This window comes from Molossus molossus, unplaced genomic scaffold (genome assembly GCF_014108415.1).
Source record: "Molossus molossus isolate mMolMol1 unplaced genomic scaffold, mMolMol1.p scaffold_m16_p_19, whole genome shotgun sequence".
NCBI lineage: Eukaryota > Metazoa > Chordata > Mammalia > Chiroptera > Molossidae > Molossus > Molossus molossus.
In genome coordinates this window covers 16,994,226-17,014,464 of record NW_023425354.1, presented here as the reverse complement: position 1 = coordinate 17,014,464, position 20,239 = coordinate 16,994,226, and the positions used below count along the sequence as shown (strand labels likewise).

Below are 20,239 nucleotides of genomic sequence, written 5' to 3'. Positions count from 1 at the left end.
TTTTTTTATCCTAATCTGAGGACATTTTTTTTGCATTTATCTTGTGATAGAGCGGGTGGGAGAGAGGGAGGACGAGAGAGAGCTAGAAATATCAAAGTGAGAGAGACACACCGAGTGGTTGCCACCCGCATGACCCCTACCGGGGCTGAGAACAAACAGCAACTCAGGTACATGCCCTTAGCGGGTACCAAACCCGGGCCTCTCTGGTCCACGGGCCGATGCTCTAACCGCTGGCTAGGGCAAGAGTTTGTTCTTTTTTAATGGCTAAATAATATTCCAGTGTGTGTGTGTGTGTGTGTGTGTTTTGTGTGGTGTATCATCTTTATCCATTTATCTATCAATGGAAACCTAGGTTGCATCCATACCTTGGTGATGATGAATAATTCTACAAGGAACATAGGGGTGCATATAGCTTTTCAAATTAGCGTTCTTGTTTTCTTTGACTAAATGCCCAGAAGTAGCATTGCTGGGTCTTATGGTAGTTGTCTTCAATTTTTTGAGGAACCACCATACTGTTTTTCATAGGGGCTGCATCAATTTACAATCCCACCATCAGTGCATGACAGTTCCCTTTCTTCACATCTTAGGCAACTTGTGTGTTGACTTTTTGATAATAGCTGTTCTGACAGGTGTGAGGTGATATCTCACTGTGGTTTTCATTTTCATTTCCCTTAATAGCTAGTGAAGTGGAGCATCTTTTCACATGTCTGTTGGCCATTTGTATGTCTTCTTTGGAAAAGTGTCTTTTCAGGTCCTCTGCCCATTTATAAATTAGAGTGCTTGATTTTTTCATTATTGAGTTATAAGAGTTTATTATATTTTTTGGAAATTAGCCCCTTATTGGAGTATTATTTGCAAATATATTCTCTTATTTGATTGGTTGTCTTTTTGTTTTGTTGGTGGTTTCTTTTGTTGTACCAAAGGCTTTCTAGTTTGATATGGTACCACTTATTTATTTTTGCTTTTACTTCTCTTGCCTTTGGGGTTAAATATATAAAGTCTTCTCTGAGACCAAGGTCCGTAAGTTTAGTACCTATGTTTTCTTCTATGTATTTTATTGTTTCAGATCTAATATTTAGGACTTTGATCCATTTTGGGTTAATTTTTGTGTATGGTGATAAATAGCAGTTTAGTTTCATTCTTTTGCACATGGCTTTCCAATTTTCCCAGCACCTCTTATTGAAGAGGCTTTCTTTTCTCCATTGTGTGTTTTTGGCTCCATTGTTGAAAATTAGTTGCCCAACGCCACCTTTTTTTTTTTTCTGGATTCTCAATTCTGTTCCACTGCTCTGTGCGGATAGTGCTTTGATCGTGCAAGCATTTGATTTCTAAATACTTTGAAAAGCTCTTGTATAATACAATTGTGAATACCTTAGTTATGTATGAATCGGAACTGTAAAATTAGTAGAGGCAGCTGTGTTCATCAGAGAAAGCATCTTGGGAATTTATACCAAAGGGTAGAAGGATCAGGTAAAGAGAGCTGACAGAGAACTGGAAAGGGAACGCAGCTAGTATGATGAGAAAGGAGACACCTTTGTCTTCGGCTGTACTAAAAAGGTGGCGTTGAGCAGCTGTCTGATGTGGAAATCTAAAACCCATGTATGATTAAGAAAACAAAAGACAAGGACTGATAGATGTCATTAGCAGTCATTTCCAGTGTGCTTAAATTGAAAAGTAGATAGGAAGTCTCCAGAGAGACCAAAGGATTGATTATACAGTAACTCTTTTCTTTGGCCCTCGTTTGTACTTGGAGGAGGAAAATTTATTTCTTATAGTTCTAATGTTATTTCTTAATATTAGTATGTGTTCTTCATTTATTTTAATGATAGAGTATTTCCACTGCTCTAAAAATCCTGTGCCTATTTGTTACCTCTGCCCCCTCACATTCCCCCAGCAACCACAAATCTTTGAACTATCTCCATGATTTTGCATTTCCTATAATGTCATATAGGTAGAATCATGTAATATGTAGACTTCTCACATAGACTTCTTTCAGTAAGTAATGTGCATTTAAAATTCCTCCATGTCACTTTTTGTCTTAAGATTTACCATAAGGCTACATTGGTCAAGACAGTGTGGCATTGGCAAAGAAGAGATAGATGGGTCAATGGAACAGACTAGAGAGTACAGAAATAGACCTTTGGCAAATAAGCAAAGGTGGTAAAATGGAGCAAAGCTATCTTCAACAAAAGGTGCTGGAACAAGTGGACATTCATGTGCAGAAATATGAATCTAGATATAGACCATACATCCTTTGCAAAAAATTAACTCAAATTAATCACAGACCGAAGTGTAATACACAAAACTATAAAATTTGTAGACTGTAACAGGAGAAAACCTAGATGACCTTGGGTATGGTGATTTTTTAGATACAACACCTAAAGGCACAGTTTATGAAATAAGTAATTGATAAGGTGGACTTTATTAAAATTAAGAACTTCTACTCTGTAAAAGACATTGTCAAGAGAATGAGAAGACCAGCCACAGACTGGAAGAAAATATTTGTAAGAGACACATGTAATAAAGGGCTGTTATCCAAAGTATACAAGGACTCTTAAAACTCAACAGGAAGAAAACAGCCTGATTGAAAAATGAGCCAAATACCTTAACAGGCACCTCACCAAAGGATATATTCAGATGGCAAATAATCATATGAAAAGATGCACAGCATGGTAGGTTATCAGTGAAATTTAAATGGAAACAATGAGATTCCACCACACACTATTAGACAAGCCAAAATACAGAACCCTGACAGCATCACATGCTGGCAGAGATGTACAGCAACAAGACATCTCATACATTGCTGGTGGGAATGCAAAATGGAACAGCCACTCTAATGGACAGTTTGGCTGTTTCTAACAACTGGACATACTCGTTCTATAACTATCCAGAACTTCACTCCTTGCTATTTACCCAAAGGAGTTGAAGAATTATATCCACTTAAAACACCTGCACATGGCCCTGGCTGGTTTGGCTTAGCAGTTAGAGCACAAGTCCAAGGACCAAGGGGTCACGGGTTCAATATCTGGTCAGCACACATACCTGGATTGCAGGTTTGATCCCTGGCCCCGGTAACCTATTGCTGTGTCTCTCTCACATTCTTTCTCCCTCCCTCTGTTTTACTCTACCTAAAAAAAAAAAAAAAAAAAAAAAAATCAATGGAAAAATTTACTCGGGTGACGATTAACACAAAACAAACAAATACAAAACCTGTGTATGGTATTTATAGTAGTGTTATTCCCATTGCCAAAATGTAGAAGCCACCAAGTTGTCCTTCAGTGGGTGAGTGATGAAATAAACTGGTATGTCCAGAAAATGAAAGTCATTCTTCCTTTCTTTTATTGCTGAAGAACACATTTGATCTATTCATCAACTGATAGACATTTAGTTTGTTTCAATTTTTTGGTTATTATGAATAATGCTTTCTTGAATGAAAGGTTTTTATGGGGAAATATATTTTCATTTCTTTTGGGTATAAGTATTTGTGTGGACATGTATTTTCATTTCTCTTGGGTATGTACCTAGGAGTCAAATTGCTGGGTCACATGGTAATTCTATCCTTCTCTATTTGAAGAGCTACCAGGCAGAGCGATTGCACCATTTTACATTGTCACCAGCAGTGTATGAGGGTTCCCGTTTCTCCACATTCTAGTTGATGGTCCTTATTGCTTCTTTGATTATAGCCATCCTATTAGTGTCTTATGAAGTGATATCTGATTATAGTTTTATTTATTTATTTTTGTTAATCCTCACCCGAGGATCTTTTTCCATTGTTTTTTAGATAGAGGGGGATGGAGGGAGGGAGGGAGAAACATCAATGTGAGAGAGAGAGAGACAGACAGACAGACAGACAGACATCAGTTGGTTGCCTCCTGCAGTGCCCTGACCAGGGCTGGGGATTGAACCTGCAACTGGCCAGGGCTGATTACAGTTTTAATTTGCATTTTGATGGCTAGTGATGCTGAGCATCTTTTCCTGTCTTGTTTGCCACTGTGTATCTTCTTTGTCAAATTTTATATTGAGTTGTATTTTCCTTATTGTAATAGCTCTGTTTATATTCTAGATATAATCAGTTATCAGGTAAATATTTTGCAAAACTCCAGTTCTGTGAGTTGTCTTTTCTCTGTCTTGGTGGTGTCCTTTGAGGCATAAAACTTGTAGTTTTGATGAAGTCCGAGTTATCTTTTTTTTTTTTTTTATCACTTGTTATTTTTGGTGTCATATCTAAGAAAGCATGGCCTTACTTAAGGTTAGAATGATTTACCACAATATTTTGTTAGCCTTCCATTTTTTTTAAACTTTATTTTCATTGTTGACACTATTACAGATGTTCCCTCCTTACCCAGCTCCCTCCTCTCCTTCCCTCTGGCCATTACCACACTGTTGTCTGTGTCTGTGGGTTATGTATATATATTTCTAAGTCTGATTTATTTAGAGTTAATTTTTACATTCTATGTGAGGTCAAGATTGTTTTGTACTTTTGCACGTGGATATCCAGTTGACTAATCATCATTTGTTCATAAGACTGTTTTTTCCCCACTGACTTGTCCTGATACCCTTGTTGAAAGTCGGTTGACCCTAAATCCAGACATCAGGATTTTTTTTTTTTTTTTGAGTTACCCTTACCAAGAAAAATAAGGCAGAAATGAGTTTAGGTCAACTCTCCATTAGGATCAAGATTCTGGGAGGATGTCATCTAAATTGTATCAGTCTCATGTGCCTTTTTAATTACTTTAGTAATGGAAGAAGCCTTGTTTAGTGTGCTATTCTTGGATTTTACCTTGATTTAAATTTGGAAATCTCTAGTTCTCTTTTAATTTGTTCACAAACATTGTAAACATGTTAGAATTAGTCCTAATATATAGTGGTTTGGGTTTTTTTCCCCTTCACTTGTTTTCAAAGTTTAGCTGGAGGCAACAGTTAATCTTTAAAGGAGTCATGCTTATAAAGTTGGGATAGTGCTGAGTGGCTGATGTTCTGCTAATTCCAGCTGTAAAATGTTTTTGAAGAGCAGAAAAACAATTTGCTTTTATTCCAATACACTATAATTCTTGAGGTCCACTGAGTCTCTAAACATTGACTCAAAAAGTAGAATGAAGAATTGTTAACTCTGTTTTTCCGTAGTATCTTTTTATTTTAGAAAGTAGAATACTTATTAGGATCTAGTGAGGCAAAATGGTTTTCAGAATTGAGAATTAGATTCTGTTGACTTTAAGTGTTTTTTTTCTTTATTGATTTTAGAGAGAGAGGAAGGGAGAGGGAGAGAGAAATAGAAACATCGATGAGGGAGAACATCGATTAGCTGCCTCCTGCATGACCCCCACTGAGGGTCAGGCGCACAATCTGGGCATGTGCCCTAACCGGGAATCAAGCCAGTGACCTCTTGGTGCACAGTTCGACCCTCAACCACTGAGCTGCACCGGCCGGGCTTTGATTTTTTACAACATTTAAAAGGGGGAAACTTTCTTATAGACCATATTTATACTTATTTCTCTAGCTCTAAAAATATCTGTGGAATATATATATACACATATATATACATACAAACACACACACGTATATAAAAGTACATTTTTGTATAAGTACGATTAGTTTACTTAATATGAGTATAATAATGAAATCTATAATCTAAATATTACATATTATTTGTTAGAGTGCATTCTTTGTGCTGTTTTAGTGGGCCTTTGTCCTGTGTGTGTGTCCATAATATTTATCCATAATTAGCATTGAGTGAATACAGTAATACAGTTACCCAGAGGTGAATTTTCCAAAATCCCCAAATATCCTAAACACACCCATTTAAACCGTTAAATAAAAAGTTTTAAAACAATGTGCAAAATTGGAAAGCTCATCTGTTTTATTTATTTATTCTTTTTGAAATCTACAAAATGTGAACTTTCTTTTAGGGTCATTGTCTTTTGTGTAAGTTTTTTTTTAATCCTCGCCCGAGGATATTTTTACATTTATCTTCAGATAGAGTGGGAGGGAGGGAGGGAAAGAGAGAGAAACATCAACGTGAGAGAGACACATTGATTGGCTGCCTCCTGCAAGACCTGGCCAGGGCCGGGACGAACCGCAACTGAAGTATGTGCCCTTGACCAGAATCAAACCCACGATTCCTCAGTCCACGGGCCAATGCTCTAACTGCTGAGCCATACCGGCCAGGACTCTGTTTTTTATAAGTTTTTAAACCTTTAAAAACGAAATCTTGAAATAGCTGGCACTTGAGGAGGTGAAGCAGAAACACTGTATAGTGGCAGCAGCCTCCATGTGCGTCCTCAGTGAAGTGAGCACGGCACCGCTGGCCTTGCAGAATGATGACCCCTGCTGCTCGGACGGCTTTCCGAATTCAAATGTACATTTCAAAAAGATTTCTATTAAAAATGGCTTTAAAATAAAATTTTTGATTGTTTGCTGAGCAAACTATTTGAATATTTGAAAAATTTTCTTATGTAGATGACTTTTTTTGGCCAGTACCTTATAAATATGCTTTAATTTAGGTGCACTGTTTAATTTATTCAAACATCTGTATTAAGCTTTTTTGTTTTTTAATCCTCTGCCAAGGATATTTTTCCATTTGTCTTCAGATAGAATGGGAGAGAGAGAAACATTGATGTGAGAGAAACACATTGATTGATTGCCTCCCACACGACCCACACCAGGGTTGGGGACCGAACCACAACCTTGGTATGTGCCCTTGACTCGAATTGAACCCGAGACTCTGGTGTGTGGACCGACGCTCTAACTGCTGAGCCAAACTAGCCAGGGCTGTATTAAGCTATTTTTTAGCCATTGTTCTAGGTAGTGGAGATTCCATAGCGAACAAAAAAGACAGTAGTCCTTGACCTTACATATCCCTCTAGTAAGTGAGAGGATGATAGAAAATAAATAATAAATATATCATAGAACATATGTTATTTTTATTAAAATTTTAAAAATCTTCACTTGAGGATATATTTTAATTGCTTTTTAGAAAGAGAGAGAGATATTGATGTGAGAGAGAAACATCTACCAGTTGCCTCCTGTACATGCCCCGAATCAGGATTGAACCTACAACCTAGGCCTGTGCCCTGACTGGGATTCAAAGCTGCCACCTTTCGGTGTACGGGATGATGCTCTAACTAATTCTGCCACACCAACCAGAGCAAGTTATTTTTATTTTTGATAGTAAATGTCAAAGTAGTTAATTATTTTCTTTTTAAAAAATTAATACATATAATTTTGAATAAACTATCATACATAGGCTGGACTTTCTGCTAGGTAGTATGTATGTGAGCAGAGCAGTTTGCAGTTTAGAGACGCTGTTTTTTTGCTATTATGCTCATGTGTTTCATGTAAATTTTTTTTTTTTTTTGGCCATGGGATGAAAAGGTTATTATTGTAAAATCTTGTTTGCCTATGAAATAGATAACCTGAGCTTGATCCTGTAGTGTATTTTATAGAGAAAAACATTTGTAAAAATATTAACCAGATACTTTTGGAATGATAAAGCAGGAGTCCTTTAGGTTAGGCTTTTTGCATTCTTTGATTCTGCGGTCTCTTCTGACTAGTTCCTTTGAAGCAGTTCTGTGAAAACAGAAACTCGTAGATATAAAGAACAGACTGGTTGCCAGAGGGGAGAGGGTTGGGAGACTGGGTGAAAAACGGACGGGATTGAGAAGTACAGATCGGTAGTTACAAAGTAGTCCCAGGGAGGTAAAGTACAGCATAGGAAATGCAGTCAGTAATACTGTAACAACTCTGTATGGGCCAGTTGGGTACTGGAAATATCACGGGGAACATTTTGTAAAGTATATGATTGTCTAACTACTATGCCCTGCACCTGAAACCAACACAAAATTATATTGAATGTAAACTGTAATTGGAAAACATTAAACATTTTAAAAAGCAGTTTTGTGAGATAGTGGAATATTATTTTGTGTGGTTGATAGATGAGGGTGATAGCCTCAGGACACTTTATTGGCATAGTCAGGAGGGGAGAAGAGAGCCTCTAGGGGGACAGGCATCACTTACTTGACTAAAATTTGTGTGTCTTGGTTGGTAGAGTTCGTGATGGCATAGGTGTTTCCATGCATAGAAGGTGTCCCCTGTCAGGAATACGTGATTTCTTCTTCTTCTTTTTTTATGTTTCTATTGATTTTTAGTGAGAGAGGAAGGGAGAGAGAGATAGAAACATCTATGTGAGAGAGAGAGATCTATTGGCTGCCTCCTGCACACCCCCTGCCTGGGGATCGAGGCTGCAACCCGGGCCTGTGCCCTGACCGGGAATCGAACCGGGACCTCTCAGTCCCTGGGATGTCGCTCAACCACTGAGCCACACTGGCGGGGTGATTTATTCTTGTTGAAAGGAGAGAACCTCAAAATAATCCTTTTAATTGTTTTGTTACTGGCTGTACTGATGACAAGAAGAATTTAATTGAGAAGTTAATGTAAACTTGTAGGATTATGTAAAGAGTTCCCCGACATCGTGACAATGAGGCACCCTTTGCGGATTACTTCTCTTTGGCCCCATTCTTGAGTATTTGTCGCCCCCCACCCCCACCATAGTTATCTTCATTTTCTTGAAGGAGTATGTCTTCATTTCCTTTTAGGAGTATGAGTATGTTTTCTTCATCTTTTGCCCTTAAATTCATGAACCAACTGTATCCTTTTTTCCTCTTCAAACACTGTTGCTTGGCTTATGAAGTTTTACATATGAATTTTAAATGGTTCTTCTTAGATTCTCTCTCTTGTTCTACAAAGAACTATATAAAATGGTCAATGTTTGCAAAATGTGATTACTAGTTGTTCCCAGATTTGTTTCTTATTTGAATACAGTCAAAACCAAAGGGAAACTTCAGAGGAAAAAACTAAAAGAACCTCATTTAGTTATTCAAATAATGACTAGTATTATGGAAATTTTATGTGAAACTTGCAAAAAAAAATGCACTTTTTTGTTCTGTTTTAATGGCATCAAAATATGGTTCACCAACAGAAAATTTATTAAGAAATTTATTTGAAATTTTTCAGGCTGTTACCCTTGTCCGGGGCCCAACATGAATCCTATTGCTCTTGGGAGCCGCTGGCTGGCTTATGCAGAAAACAAGGTATGGCAGGGCCCATGTTTGGATTATTGGCAATGGGGCAAATGTTCTAGAATTTTCCCAAAGTGATTACCAACCAATGATGAACGTTTAAATTACTAATTTGTTTTCTTTGATTTGATTTTGATTTTAGTTGGACACTATAATTGTCTTTATCTCCCTTCTTGCTTAAGATCATTATTTAGACTCAACCTTACTTATCCATGGTTAGTTTTTTATAGAGATCTTGACTCCATCAATCTTAAAGCATAGCACTGATATTACGAGAGTAGTTTCTGTGGAGCTGGAAATCAGGAGGCAGGAATGACTTCTGTCTTTACTGGCAAGTTGGGAACCTGAGGCATAGAATGATTTACTTTACTTTAACTATTTGTCTACAACTAAATCTAAACAGGGGTTCAGCCATTTGTCTTAATAATCTAATCACAGATGCTCACATTTTGTTGAATTTCCAGTTATCAATTTCATTCCTCTATTAAGATCATCGTAGTAAATATATTATATTTATATACTGAAAGGGTTGTTTACGCCCAAATCAAAGCAAAAGGCAAATTTGAATTTTCAGAAAGAAAAAGTGAAATCCTTTTTCTGCTATTTATTTCCCCGCATGTGAATATAGAATGAAACCTAAAAAATATTAGACTTCAAAGATGATCATCATTTTTTGTTTCACTTTTGCTAGTTTTTAAACATTTTTATTGAACAGTTTTTTACCTTAGTCTGGATTTGGTAAGTACATTGAGTGTTTGGTGAAACCACAGAGCAAGTAAATCTCTAGCCTCTGGAATTTACAAAATCAAGAAACTACTGAAGAAAGTTACTTTTCTGGATGAATTTGTTGATATTTTTTTCCAAAATGCTGTCTCCTTCAGGTGGATACTTTTCCTCTTACTGAAAGCCAGAATGCCATATTTTTATGCTCCATTCTTTTATTTCTCTTGATTTTTCAGAATATCTTTAAAAAAAGAAAAGTACCTCTTTTCAAAGTATTCTTTTTAAACAAGAATAGAGGCATACACTTCACTGTGGTGCCAATGCAGTGTTCTAATGTTTACATCTGTAATACATTTCCTTCAGTGCTGGAGATATCCAAGAAGGTGTATAAATTGTCGTTGGCTCTTATAGATGTATTCTCACGTGTGAAAAATTACCCACTTAGAATGCAGGTGTTATGCAAATAGTAACATATTTTTTTCATGTGGAAACAACTCTCTTTGTAGATGCATAGGCTGGATGTGTGCCACTTGTCTTGCCTTTGTAGAGATATATGTCAATAATATTGAGTGTTACAGAAATAGTCAGGAAAGTTGAGTGGCATTCACAAGGAGTTTGATAATCACATTGTTGTTCCATCCTTTGAAAGAACTATTTCCAGATAATTGTCTTTCCATAGAATTTACAGTTTCTCATTGTTTTAGCTTTTGGGCTAAGAGTTGAAAGTGCTCTTTGATTAAAATTTTGAGCAAGAGGCCATATATCTTTTTTAATTAATCCTCACCCGAGGATAATTTTTCCTTTTTTTTTTTTTTTTTAATTTGGAGAGAGCAGAAGGTTGAGAGAGAGGGGGAGACACACACACACACACACACACACACACACACACACACACACTTGGTAGAGAGGGGGAGACACACATACACACACATCAATTGGTTCCCTCTCTCATGCACCCTGACTGGGGCTGGGGATCAAACCTGCAACCCAGGTACATGCCTTTACCTGGGAATTGAACCTGTGACCCTTGGGTCCAGGAGCCAACACTCTGACCACCAAGTTATACCAGCCAGGGCTCAATGCCTCCTTTTAACTGTATTTTTAACTCAGAACACTTACAAGAATAACTGTAGTATAGCACAAAGCACACTTATGTACCCCTTACTCAGATTGGGCTCTGAACCATTTCAGAGTAAGTTAAATATATCACATTACCCTTAAAGATTTCTTTTTCTTTTTTTTTTTTTTAAGGAAGAGAGAGAGAAACATTGATGTGAGAGAGAAACATTGATTGGCTGCCTCCTGCACACTTCTACTGGGGATCGAACTGGGATCTCTCAGTCCATGGGACGACACTCAATCCACTGAGCCACACTGGCCGGGCACATTACCTTTAAATAGTTAAGTTATCAGCCAGTTTAATATTGATAAAGTACTTTTATCTAATTTAACATCCGTATTTCAATTTTGTCAGTTAACTGTATCGTGATTTGTAGATTCCCCCGTCCACCGCAATGGTGTTCTTGGCATGTCCCTTTAGACTCTTTTAATATAAAATATTACATAATTTTCTACAACATTAATTAAAAAAAAAACAAACCCTCTTCTCTATCTCCACTCTTAAAAAAAAAAGAATTATATTTATTTTGAGTTTTCTAATGGTTTCTCTTGATTTATATAGAAGTTATGTATTTCCCCTCTTCTTTTTTTGTAGGTATAATTTTGATATGGACTCATGGATTTCTGTTATTTTTTTAAATGGCTTTCAATTTTTTTTCTGAATGTATCAAGTTCTTACAGAGTTTAACAATGAGAGCCCCTTTGGGACAGTTCCAGTGACATTGTAACATGCCTCTATCAAATACTTTTAAAATCTATTTTCTTACTTGCTATCATAAGATTATGTCCAGGTTCATCTAGTACTTGCCCTGTCTCAGCCCTGGAATCTGCTACTTCTGATATTTCTGCTTCTTTTTAATGAGCAGTGTTATTAGCTACTAAGCTTTGTCCAGTAGGTGTGCTCACTGCTACTGGGGTGTTTTTGCTTCTAAACCCTTTCAATATGGCCAAGGTTCAGAAATATGCATATTATATACATATACTTCTATATGTACATAAATAGGGAAATATACATATATGTATACTTGTGCACCTATACAGATACACACATTATTTTGGAGATGAAGAGTTCACATGGCTACTGCACTTCCTCAGGATTCTTTCTTCTTGTCCCCCATTTGCAATTTGTGTGCCCCTTGTTTTGCATGGCAGACCCTATACAGGATAAATCAAGAGAAAGAACAGGATGGAGAATAAATATGACATAAGAAACATGGTCTTCATTTGTTCAGCCTGTAATATGAAAAATAATTGCAAAAATGCTTGCTCACACTGCTACACAAATCAAACCAAACAAAAAGTTTGTATTTTCTTGCAGTTCTCTATGGTCCCATCGCTACCTAACATTGAATGTGCGCATTCAGTTAAATGTTCTGTTCATGATTTATTTTGATTAGTTTGTCCTTCATGCTTCCTCTTCCCATTACTGCTGTTACAGTTTTCATTTGATATATAATTGTCTACATTTTTTTTTTATCCTCACCTGATGACATTTTTTGCATTTATCTTCATATAGAGTTGGGGGGGGGGGCGGTTCAGAGAGGGGAGAAGAGAGAAAGAGAGAAACATCAATGTGAGAGAGACACATCGACTGGTTGCCACCCACATGACTCCAACCAGAGCCGGGAACAAACTGCAACCAAGATATGTGCCCTTAGTGGGAACTGAACCTGGGACTCTCCGGTCCCTGGGCCAATACTCTAACTGCTGAACCAAATCAGCCAGGGATACTTTTTTTTTTTCGTTCAGATGGAGTGGGAGGGAGAGAGAGGGAGATAGAGGGAGAGAGAGAAACATCGATGTGAGAGAGGCACGACAGGTTGCCTCCTGCACAACCCCAACCAGGGTTGGGGACAGACTGCAACCGAGGTACGTGCCCTTGACCGGAATTGAACCCACAACTCATTGGTCCGCAGGCTGACGCTCTACCACTGAGCAATACTGCCCAGGGCTACATTTGTTTATTTTATAAGCTTATACATTTTATTATGTTATAATAAAAAGTAGGGGCAAATGTAGATTTACAGTTGTTCATATGGAAAATATTACAATAATTGATAAATAATAATACAAGAATAAACTGTTTTTGTACTCACAACTGTAAATCTACTTTTGCCATACCCTGTTTTTATTGTTCCCCTTTTCCCCAGAAGATTACATAATATATGCACTCTTGTATATTGCTTTTTCTCTCCCCCACTTACTAATATTTCCTGGAAATTAGTCCATTTGATAGAGTTTTGCACTACATAAATTTATAATTTGTCTATAATTGTAAACTGGTATGCAAATGTACTTTTTTAATGATTCTAAGCTTTAAACAAAAGTTTCTGGTTTAGTCCCTGGCAAGGTAGCTCAGTTGGTTAGAGCATTATCCCGAAATGCCAAGATTGTGCTTCAGGGCACATCCATGAAGCAACCAGTGAATGCATAAATAAGTGGAACAACAAATCAGTGTTTGTTTGTTTGTTTCTTTCTTTCTTTTTCTCTCTCCCTCTCTCTCTCGGTCTCTCTCTCTCACTAACTCACTCTTTCACGCTCTCTTCCTCCTCCCCTTCCTCTTTCTTGCTAAAATAAAAAAATGAAATTAAAACTTCTGCCTGAGTTATATAGAAATGCTGACTCAGAATTTAGTTTTAGTTGAATTTGAAAAGGTTGATAGTATTGCTTGTTTTCATATATTTGTCTTTGATCATTAATAATTACTTACGGGAGAAAAAAGATGGTATTTCTAAGGTAATATCTTTCCTTGCATTTGCCTCAGGAGGCCTCAGAGGGACAATTTTCTTAAGTTTTTGAATGTCTGTGAATGAATGAATGAGTGGGGGAGGGAGGGAGGGAGGTGGTGAATGAGTGAAATAGATTATTTTCATTCAGTCAAACAATCATTTTCAAACTTCTATATTCTTTTCTGTGAAACCACATTTGCTGCTGATCACCTGTCTTTTGGAAAATTTTTCTCCACTGATCTTGAACTCTACTTAAGCAACCATTCAGTGTGGCATCAGACTTTTAAAGCTATTTCATTATAACATATACATTGTTATTGCTTTGAGGGATAGTTTTTTCATACAATGTCAGTGAAGAAGAAAAAACAATTTTTTAAAAATCCTCACCTGAGGATATTTTTTCATTTATTTTCAGATAGTGTGGGAGGGAGGGGGGGAGAGAGAGAGCAAGAGAGAGAGAGAGAGAGAGAGAGAGAGACTTATCGATTGGTTGCCTCTTGCACGACCCCGACGTGGGCCGGGGACCGAACCGCAACTGAGGTACGTGTCCTTGATCAGAATCGAACCTGCCACTCTTTGGGCCTTGGGCTAACGCTCTAACCACTGTGCCGAACCTGCTAGGGTAAAATTTATGATTTTAGAATAAAAGGTTTACAAATCAATCTTTATCCAATGACCTGGTTTCAAATTATATAAAGCATTTTTGTTTTTATGTTTTGATAGAGATTTATTCTTTCTGAATTCTGTAGACTTGTAATAATTCATATCACAACATGGAGCTGTTCTAATTCTTGGTTATTATTATTTTATTTACAATTTAAATGTGAAATTTTGGCACATTATCTATATGTACTTACCAAATTTAGGAAATGTGGGAACATGAGAGAATCAAATTTCAGTTTATTTCTCAGCACATGAGAGAATCATGTTTATCAAACTAGTGATTCACTTTGAAAATTGGCAGGTTGCTATATTTACATCAGACATGAACAAGGGCATGTCTTTTTCATTCTAATGGTAAAACTAGTAAGCCCTCTGAAGTGGATCGCGACTACGTATGTGTTATAGTTGACTCGTGCATAATTTGTGCCACTTTTTCACCGACACAGTTGGAAATGAAAATATGGCACAATCTTTAGTCTATCTTTTTGAAAGTTTCCTTTACAATCTTTATGTAGGAATTAAGAGGACAAAACCTCTAATTTGCTAGCATGTTAAATATTTAATGTTAGGAAGTCATGTCTAAGTCCTTTGATTATGTTTTTAAATTTTATTTGTGGAAAGGCTGCCAGAGCCCAAATTCTACCATTTCAGAGTTTATGAATTCTTAGAGACTATTCATCTTGTAATTAAAAATTGTATTCGAGCATGAAACGGCCTGAATGGCACCAGTAGATTATAAAACGGGCTAAAAGTGTCTGAGCCAGGCTTTTGGCTGTTTGTATGAAACACACTCATGCAAACATTCCCACCCACCACAGTCATTATGCATGGTAAATAAGCTCTGTCCTAATAGCCTGTAGAGTTAAACAGTTTAGTAGAAATGACTTTCTGGTTTTCTCTCTCTCTTTTTCCAGTTGATTCGATGTCATCAGTCCCGTGGTGGAGCCTGTGGAGACAACATTCAGTCTTATACGGCCACAGTCATTAGTGCTGCTAAAGTGAGTATCCAGTAGTGTCTGGGAGTTGTGATTATGTGGAGTAATTGTCAGGTTTCTGTCCTGAATTGGATTGAGATGGTCTCTTCCCTTTTCATTCACAAGTGTAATAAACCTAAGAAATAAGTCGGCCTTATTTTGTCATTCAGGAGAATTGGTGCCTAGATGATCAAGTATTTAATTTCTTAAGGTTCATAAACAATACTTCACTTTCTGTTGTAATGATGATAGGGTTTATAGTTATCCAGTTCTAGGTATTTAAGTCTGTTAGCTAGATGAAAGCCTTTTATCTAATTAATCCCACTTTTAAAAGAAGCTGCATATATCTTAAGTAGTGACGTCTGGATTCTTCTTGTGTGGTTTGCATTATTCTACCTATACTGACATCCCTTTGCATCTTTGAACATTTATGAATCTTTTTGACCTAAAAGAAATAGTATTCCTTTAGAAAACTTGAGGCAGATCCCTGGTACATTTAAAGATTTCTTTACGTCACAGGCTGCCCCTTTCATGTCTGGCACGCGAGCTCCTTTTGTGCGTGCTAGGGTCCATGTTGATGATGGCTTGTAAACTGTATGCTGATTATAAGGCATTTTTATAATCACTAACCTTTCGAATTCTGAAGTATACAACAAAACAATTCTAATAATAGGGATGACATAGTGAATCTAAATGACAGCATGTAATAAAAAGCACAACTATTCAGAAAAGAACAACAGTTTAAAGCAAACCACAGGGAGGGAATCAAAGGTCACACTGTTTTTGTGTAAAACAAATACAAAAACACTTCAAGATTGATCACAAGTGCTTATATGATGTGCTTTAGAATGGGCTCCTTGGTTTGATGAGAGAAGCTTTAAATGTTTTTCATTCAGAAGGTAAATACCGAATGTGTTTATGTTTATAGCACCATGTATTTTGAATTTCAGAATATTTATTTTAAAAATTGATCACCGGTCTCCATTGTGTATGCTAAATTATGATGGTTATTTCAGTGACGAGAAATCTGAGACAGAGTAATTAGGCAGCATTAGTGTTATTCTGTTGGTTTATGATAAATCCATTTCTGTAATATTGGATTCTTTTTAGACTTATCAGCCATACACTTGCATTTGGATAGCTCATTGTACTAGCATGTTGAATAACTTTCAGTTATGTGATGGAGGACAATTTTCAGCTCTTTGCTATAATTATGTTTTTGTGTATCTACATAAAAGGAAAGTGACCGGCTTTATTCAGGAACTGTTAAGCTGTTTAGCTGAAAGTGGGCGTGCTGAAATGAGGTTAGACTAAATATGCTTTGAAAAGAACAAGCTCGAACTTCCTGCTTTTTACACTCCAACATTTTAAACTGTGAGGAATATACTCGTGTCTTCCACATTTAAATAGTGAGAAATTACGTTGATGATAACACCGTCCAATTTCCAGTATACCATTGGTCACCAATGAAAAAGTGTTAATTGAAATTCACTGTTTGCTCTGGCAGTGGGTAAAATTCTTTCTTGAACATTGGAAGAGAGTGGTTAATGTTTATTTTTGTTTGTTGCTTTTGCCTGATTTTAATACTTATTTATATGCTTGTTTGTAAATTTATAAAATGAAGAAAAAATATAACTATGAACATAAGTCATCCATTTTTCTTTAAATTTTTTTTTCTTTAAACTTTTATTTTAGTTACAGTTTACATGCCATATGATTTTGTATTAGTTTCAGGTTCAGCACAATCATACTTTACAAGTGTTCGCCTCCTATTTCCAGTACCCAACTGGCACCATACATAGTTATTACAATATTTTTGAGTCACCCATTTCTTAATCGTCTTAATGCATTCAATCCAATAGTATATTGTACCCTGCTGTTTTTACTTATTCTTTTTTAAAATATGTTTTTTATTGATTTTTTAGGGAGAGAGAGATAGAAACATTGATGTGAGAAACATCCATCAGCTGCCTCCTGCATGCCCCCTACTGGAGATCGAGCAGGCAACTTTGGCATCCGCCCTAACTGGGAATTGAACCGGGATCTCTTAGTCCATGGACCGACACTTAGTCCACTGAGCTTTTAACTTATTCTTAAATGTCAGGAAATATATTTTTTCTTATATTTATATGCCTATCTGTGTATGTAGAGGCTACTGCATTAGAGAGCATGACTATTTTGAGATTTAAAAAAAATACTGTTAAATTATTTTCTTAAAGTCCTACCAGAAATAGAATGATTCTTCATTTCCTTGGGTATTTTATATAGGAAAGATTGGAGAGCTGGGATGATCTCCCCTTCTAGGTATTAACTTCTCCTAGTCAGTTATTGGATATTAGAAAGTTTGTGGGAAAATTAGTCTCCTGAGGTATAAAGCAGTTTTAGTTTCACATGGTAAGCACATCAAAATTACTTCTCTAAGTGCTATCATTATAAATATATATATATTTAATTTTTTTCTTTATTGATTTTTAGAGTGAGGGAGAGAAAGATAGAACCATCTATGAGAGAGAACATTGATTGGCTGCCTCCTGCGTGACCCCCACAACATGACCCTCACAACCTGGGCATGTGCCCTGACCAGGAATCGAACCGGCAACCTCTTGGTGCACAGGTCAACGCTCAGCCACTGAGCCACACCTGTCAGACTGTTCTTTTGTCTTTGTAACTATTACATTATGGATTATACTCCTGTTCATGTGCTCATTTGTGACAGTTTGTCATGACGTACCTTTATAGCTCCTGCACTCTGCTGTATAAAGGGGTGTTAGAGTTTACCAATAAAAGAAAATATTCACAAAGATGTATTCAGACCAAGAAACTTCCAGAGATTTCTAACACTGAAGAATAAAGAATGGCAATATTACCAGTATTCTCCCATGGAGTGAAAGTCACATTATACCTAATCTTGTTTTATGATGCAAGGTCACCTTAATACTAAAACTTGACAAGAGCATTATGAAAAAGGAAAACTGTAGTCCTGTCTTTACTCATGAACACAGATGTGAAAAATCCTAAACAAAGAGCTAGCAGAAAAAGGAAAAAATATATGGTAAGGATAATGTGGCACAATTCAGTTGGGAAATTGCACATTGTAAGACTGGTTTTTTACTAAAAAAATCAATGAGTGTAATTTGCCATATTAACAGATTAAAGGGAAAAAGGGATATGATTTCTCAATGTATGCACAAAGACAGCTTGGTAAAACTATGCATTGATGAAATATTTTAGTAAATAGTGATAATTTCTGATTCTCTAGAATTCAGTTTTTTTGTTTTCAAATTACCAAATTGGTCAAGTACAGTAAACATGGTTATTTTTAAGTATGTTTTTGATAATTCCAATATTTGGTTTAGTTTTCAGTGTATTTTTGTTGTTTGTTTTGGCTGTTCCTCATTTATGATGTCTTGACTCCTGGTTTGCCAAAGTATTTCAGAAATCTTTAGAGACACTTTTGAGTTTGAGGTGATACGAGAGTTCTGCAGCAATGCCAGTCTTGGATTAGCTAAGTCCAGTTTCAGGGATTGTGGCGACTGAAATGATTTAAAAAATGCTTACCTGAAGTAGCTCTGAGAGCCTTATCACTACAGGCTCACTGTTATGTCTATTGTATATCTCTTATGTTCCAACCCAAAACATGGAGGGAAGGCCACCAGGCTGACCCCTCGAACATGACCACTAGTCTATCGAAAACACCACTTGGTCTCTTAGCAATGCTTTCTGGAATCATCCAATGCATCAAGGTCTATAATATTCTGCCAACCTGTATGGTTTCTTGTTTTCTTGGATTTGGACTTAGTAACTCTTCACTGTCTTGTTAAATATTTAATACCTTCAACCAGAATTAAAAAAGTTTTTTTCTCTCCATTTTTCCTACCTGTTTTCATTGGGAGGATTAATCTGATTTACCTAGACTGTCATTGAAAATAGAAAATCAGCCCGGTCAGTGTGGCTCAGTGGTTAAGCATTGACCCATGCACCAAGAGGTCACCAGTTTGATTCCTGGTCGGGGCACATGCCCCAGGTTTTGGGCCAAATCCCCAGTAGGGGGCATGCAGGAGGTGGCCAATTAATGTTCTCTCTCATCGATGTTTCTTTCTCTCTCCCCCTGTCCCTTCTTTCTCTAAAATGAATAAAGAAAAAAAAATGTTAAAAACAAAGAAAATAGATAATAAAATTTCTTATTTCTTAATATTTTAATCATTTCTAGGTAATATATTTTTTGTGATACAACATGAAAATCATTAAAACATTTTTTTTCTTTATTGATTTTAGAGAGAGAGGAAGGAAGAGGGAGAAAGAGAGATATAGAAACATTGATGAGACAGAACATTGATTGGCTGTCTCCTGCATGGCCCCCACTGGGGATCAGGCATGTGCCCTGACTGGGAATTGAACTGGCGACCTCTTGGTGCATGGGTCGATGCTCAACCACGGAGCTACACTGGCTGGGCTGGAAATCATTTTAAAAGCCATGTAGAATGTATGTGTTCCTTAAGAAGATGCTTATCTTAAATTCACATTCATTTCATTATTGTATTGATTACTTGGGGAGATTAATTTTTTCTCTCTCTGATTACAACTTCTTATGTGGATTCATAGAGGACACTTAAACACTTTGTTATATTTAAGGATTAATTTTTAAATTTTTACTTTTTCACTATACAATTGTAAATATAAGTACATTAATTGCATATGTACTTGGATCTCCTCTGCAAAGCACTTTTTTTGGGTACAGTTTCTAGATTTTCAAATAGCACTTAAAATTAATGTTTATACTTTTAGATTTTTTTTCCCTTTGAATTTCAAAATAATTTGTCTTTCCTTCATAATATAATAGTGATGCATTCTCTGTGGTGGTGACAAAGGAAAAGCATCAATATTGAAATTGTTCAAATTGGATTATTTTCATACATTTATCAGGTCTTGTTCCATATTTTCTAGTTAGCCTATAACT

At 36.5% G+C, this 20,239-nt stretch overlaps 1 protein-coding gene across 14 annotated transcripts in view; it reads left to right on the top strand.

Annotated features, from left to right (window-relative positions):
* The window catches only part of BCAS3 (BCAS3 microtubule associated cell migration factor), a 517,634-nt gene that overhangs the window by 115,317 nt on the left and 382,078 nt on the right, over positions 1 to 20,239 (top strand). For all 14 annotated transcript variants that reach the window (XR_004960281.1, XR_004960283.1, XR_004960284.1 and 11 more), the window contains 2 exons: positions 9,010 to 9,086; positions 15,223 to 15,306. Coding sequence is in view for 9 of the 14 variants with exons in the window: in XM_036268042.1 (XP_036123935.1) it covers positions 9,010 to 9,086; positions 15,223 to 15,306 (161 nt within the window). In the remaining 5 variants the exon portion in view is untranslated. The remainder of the gene's footprint in view (positions 1 to 9,009; positions 9,087 to 15,222; positions 15,307 to 20,239) is intronic.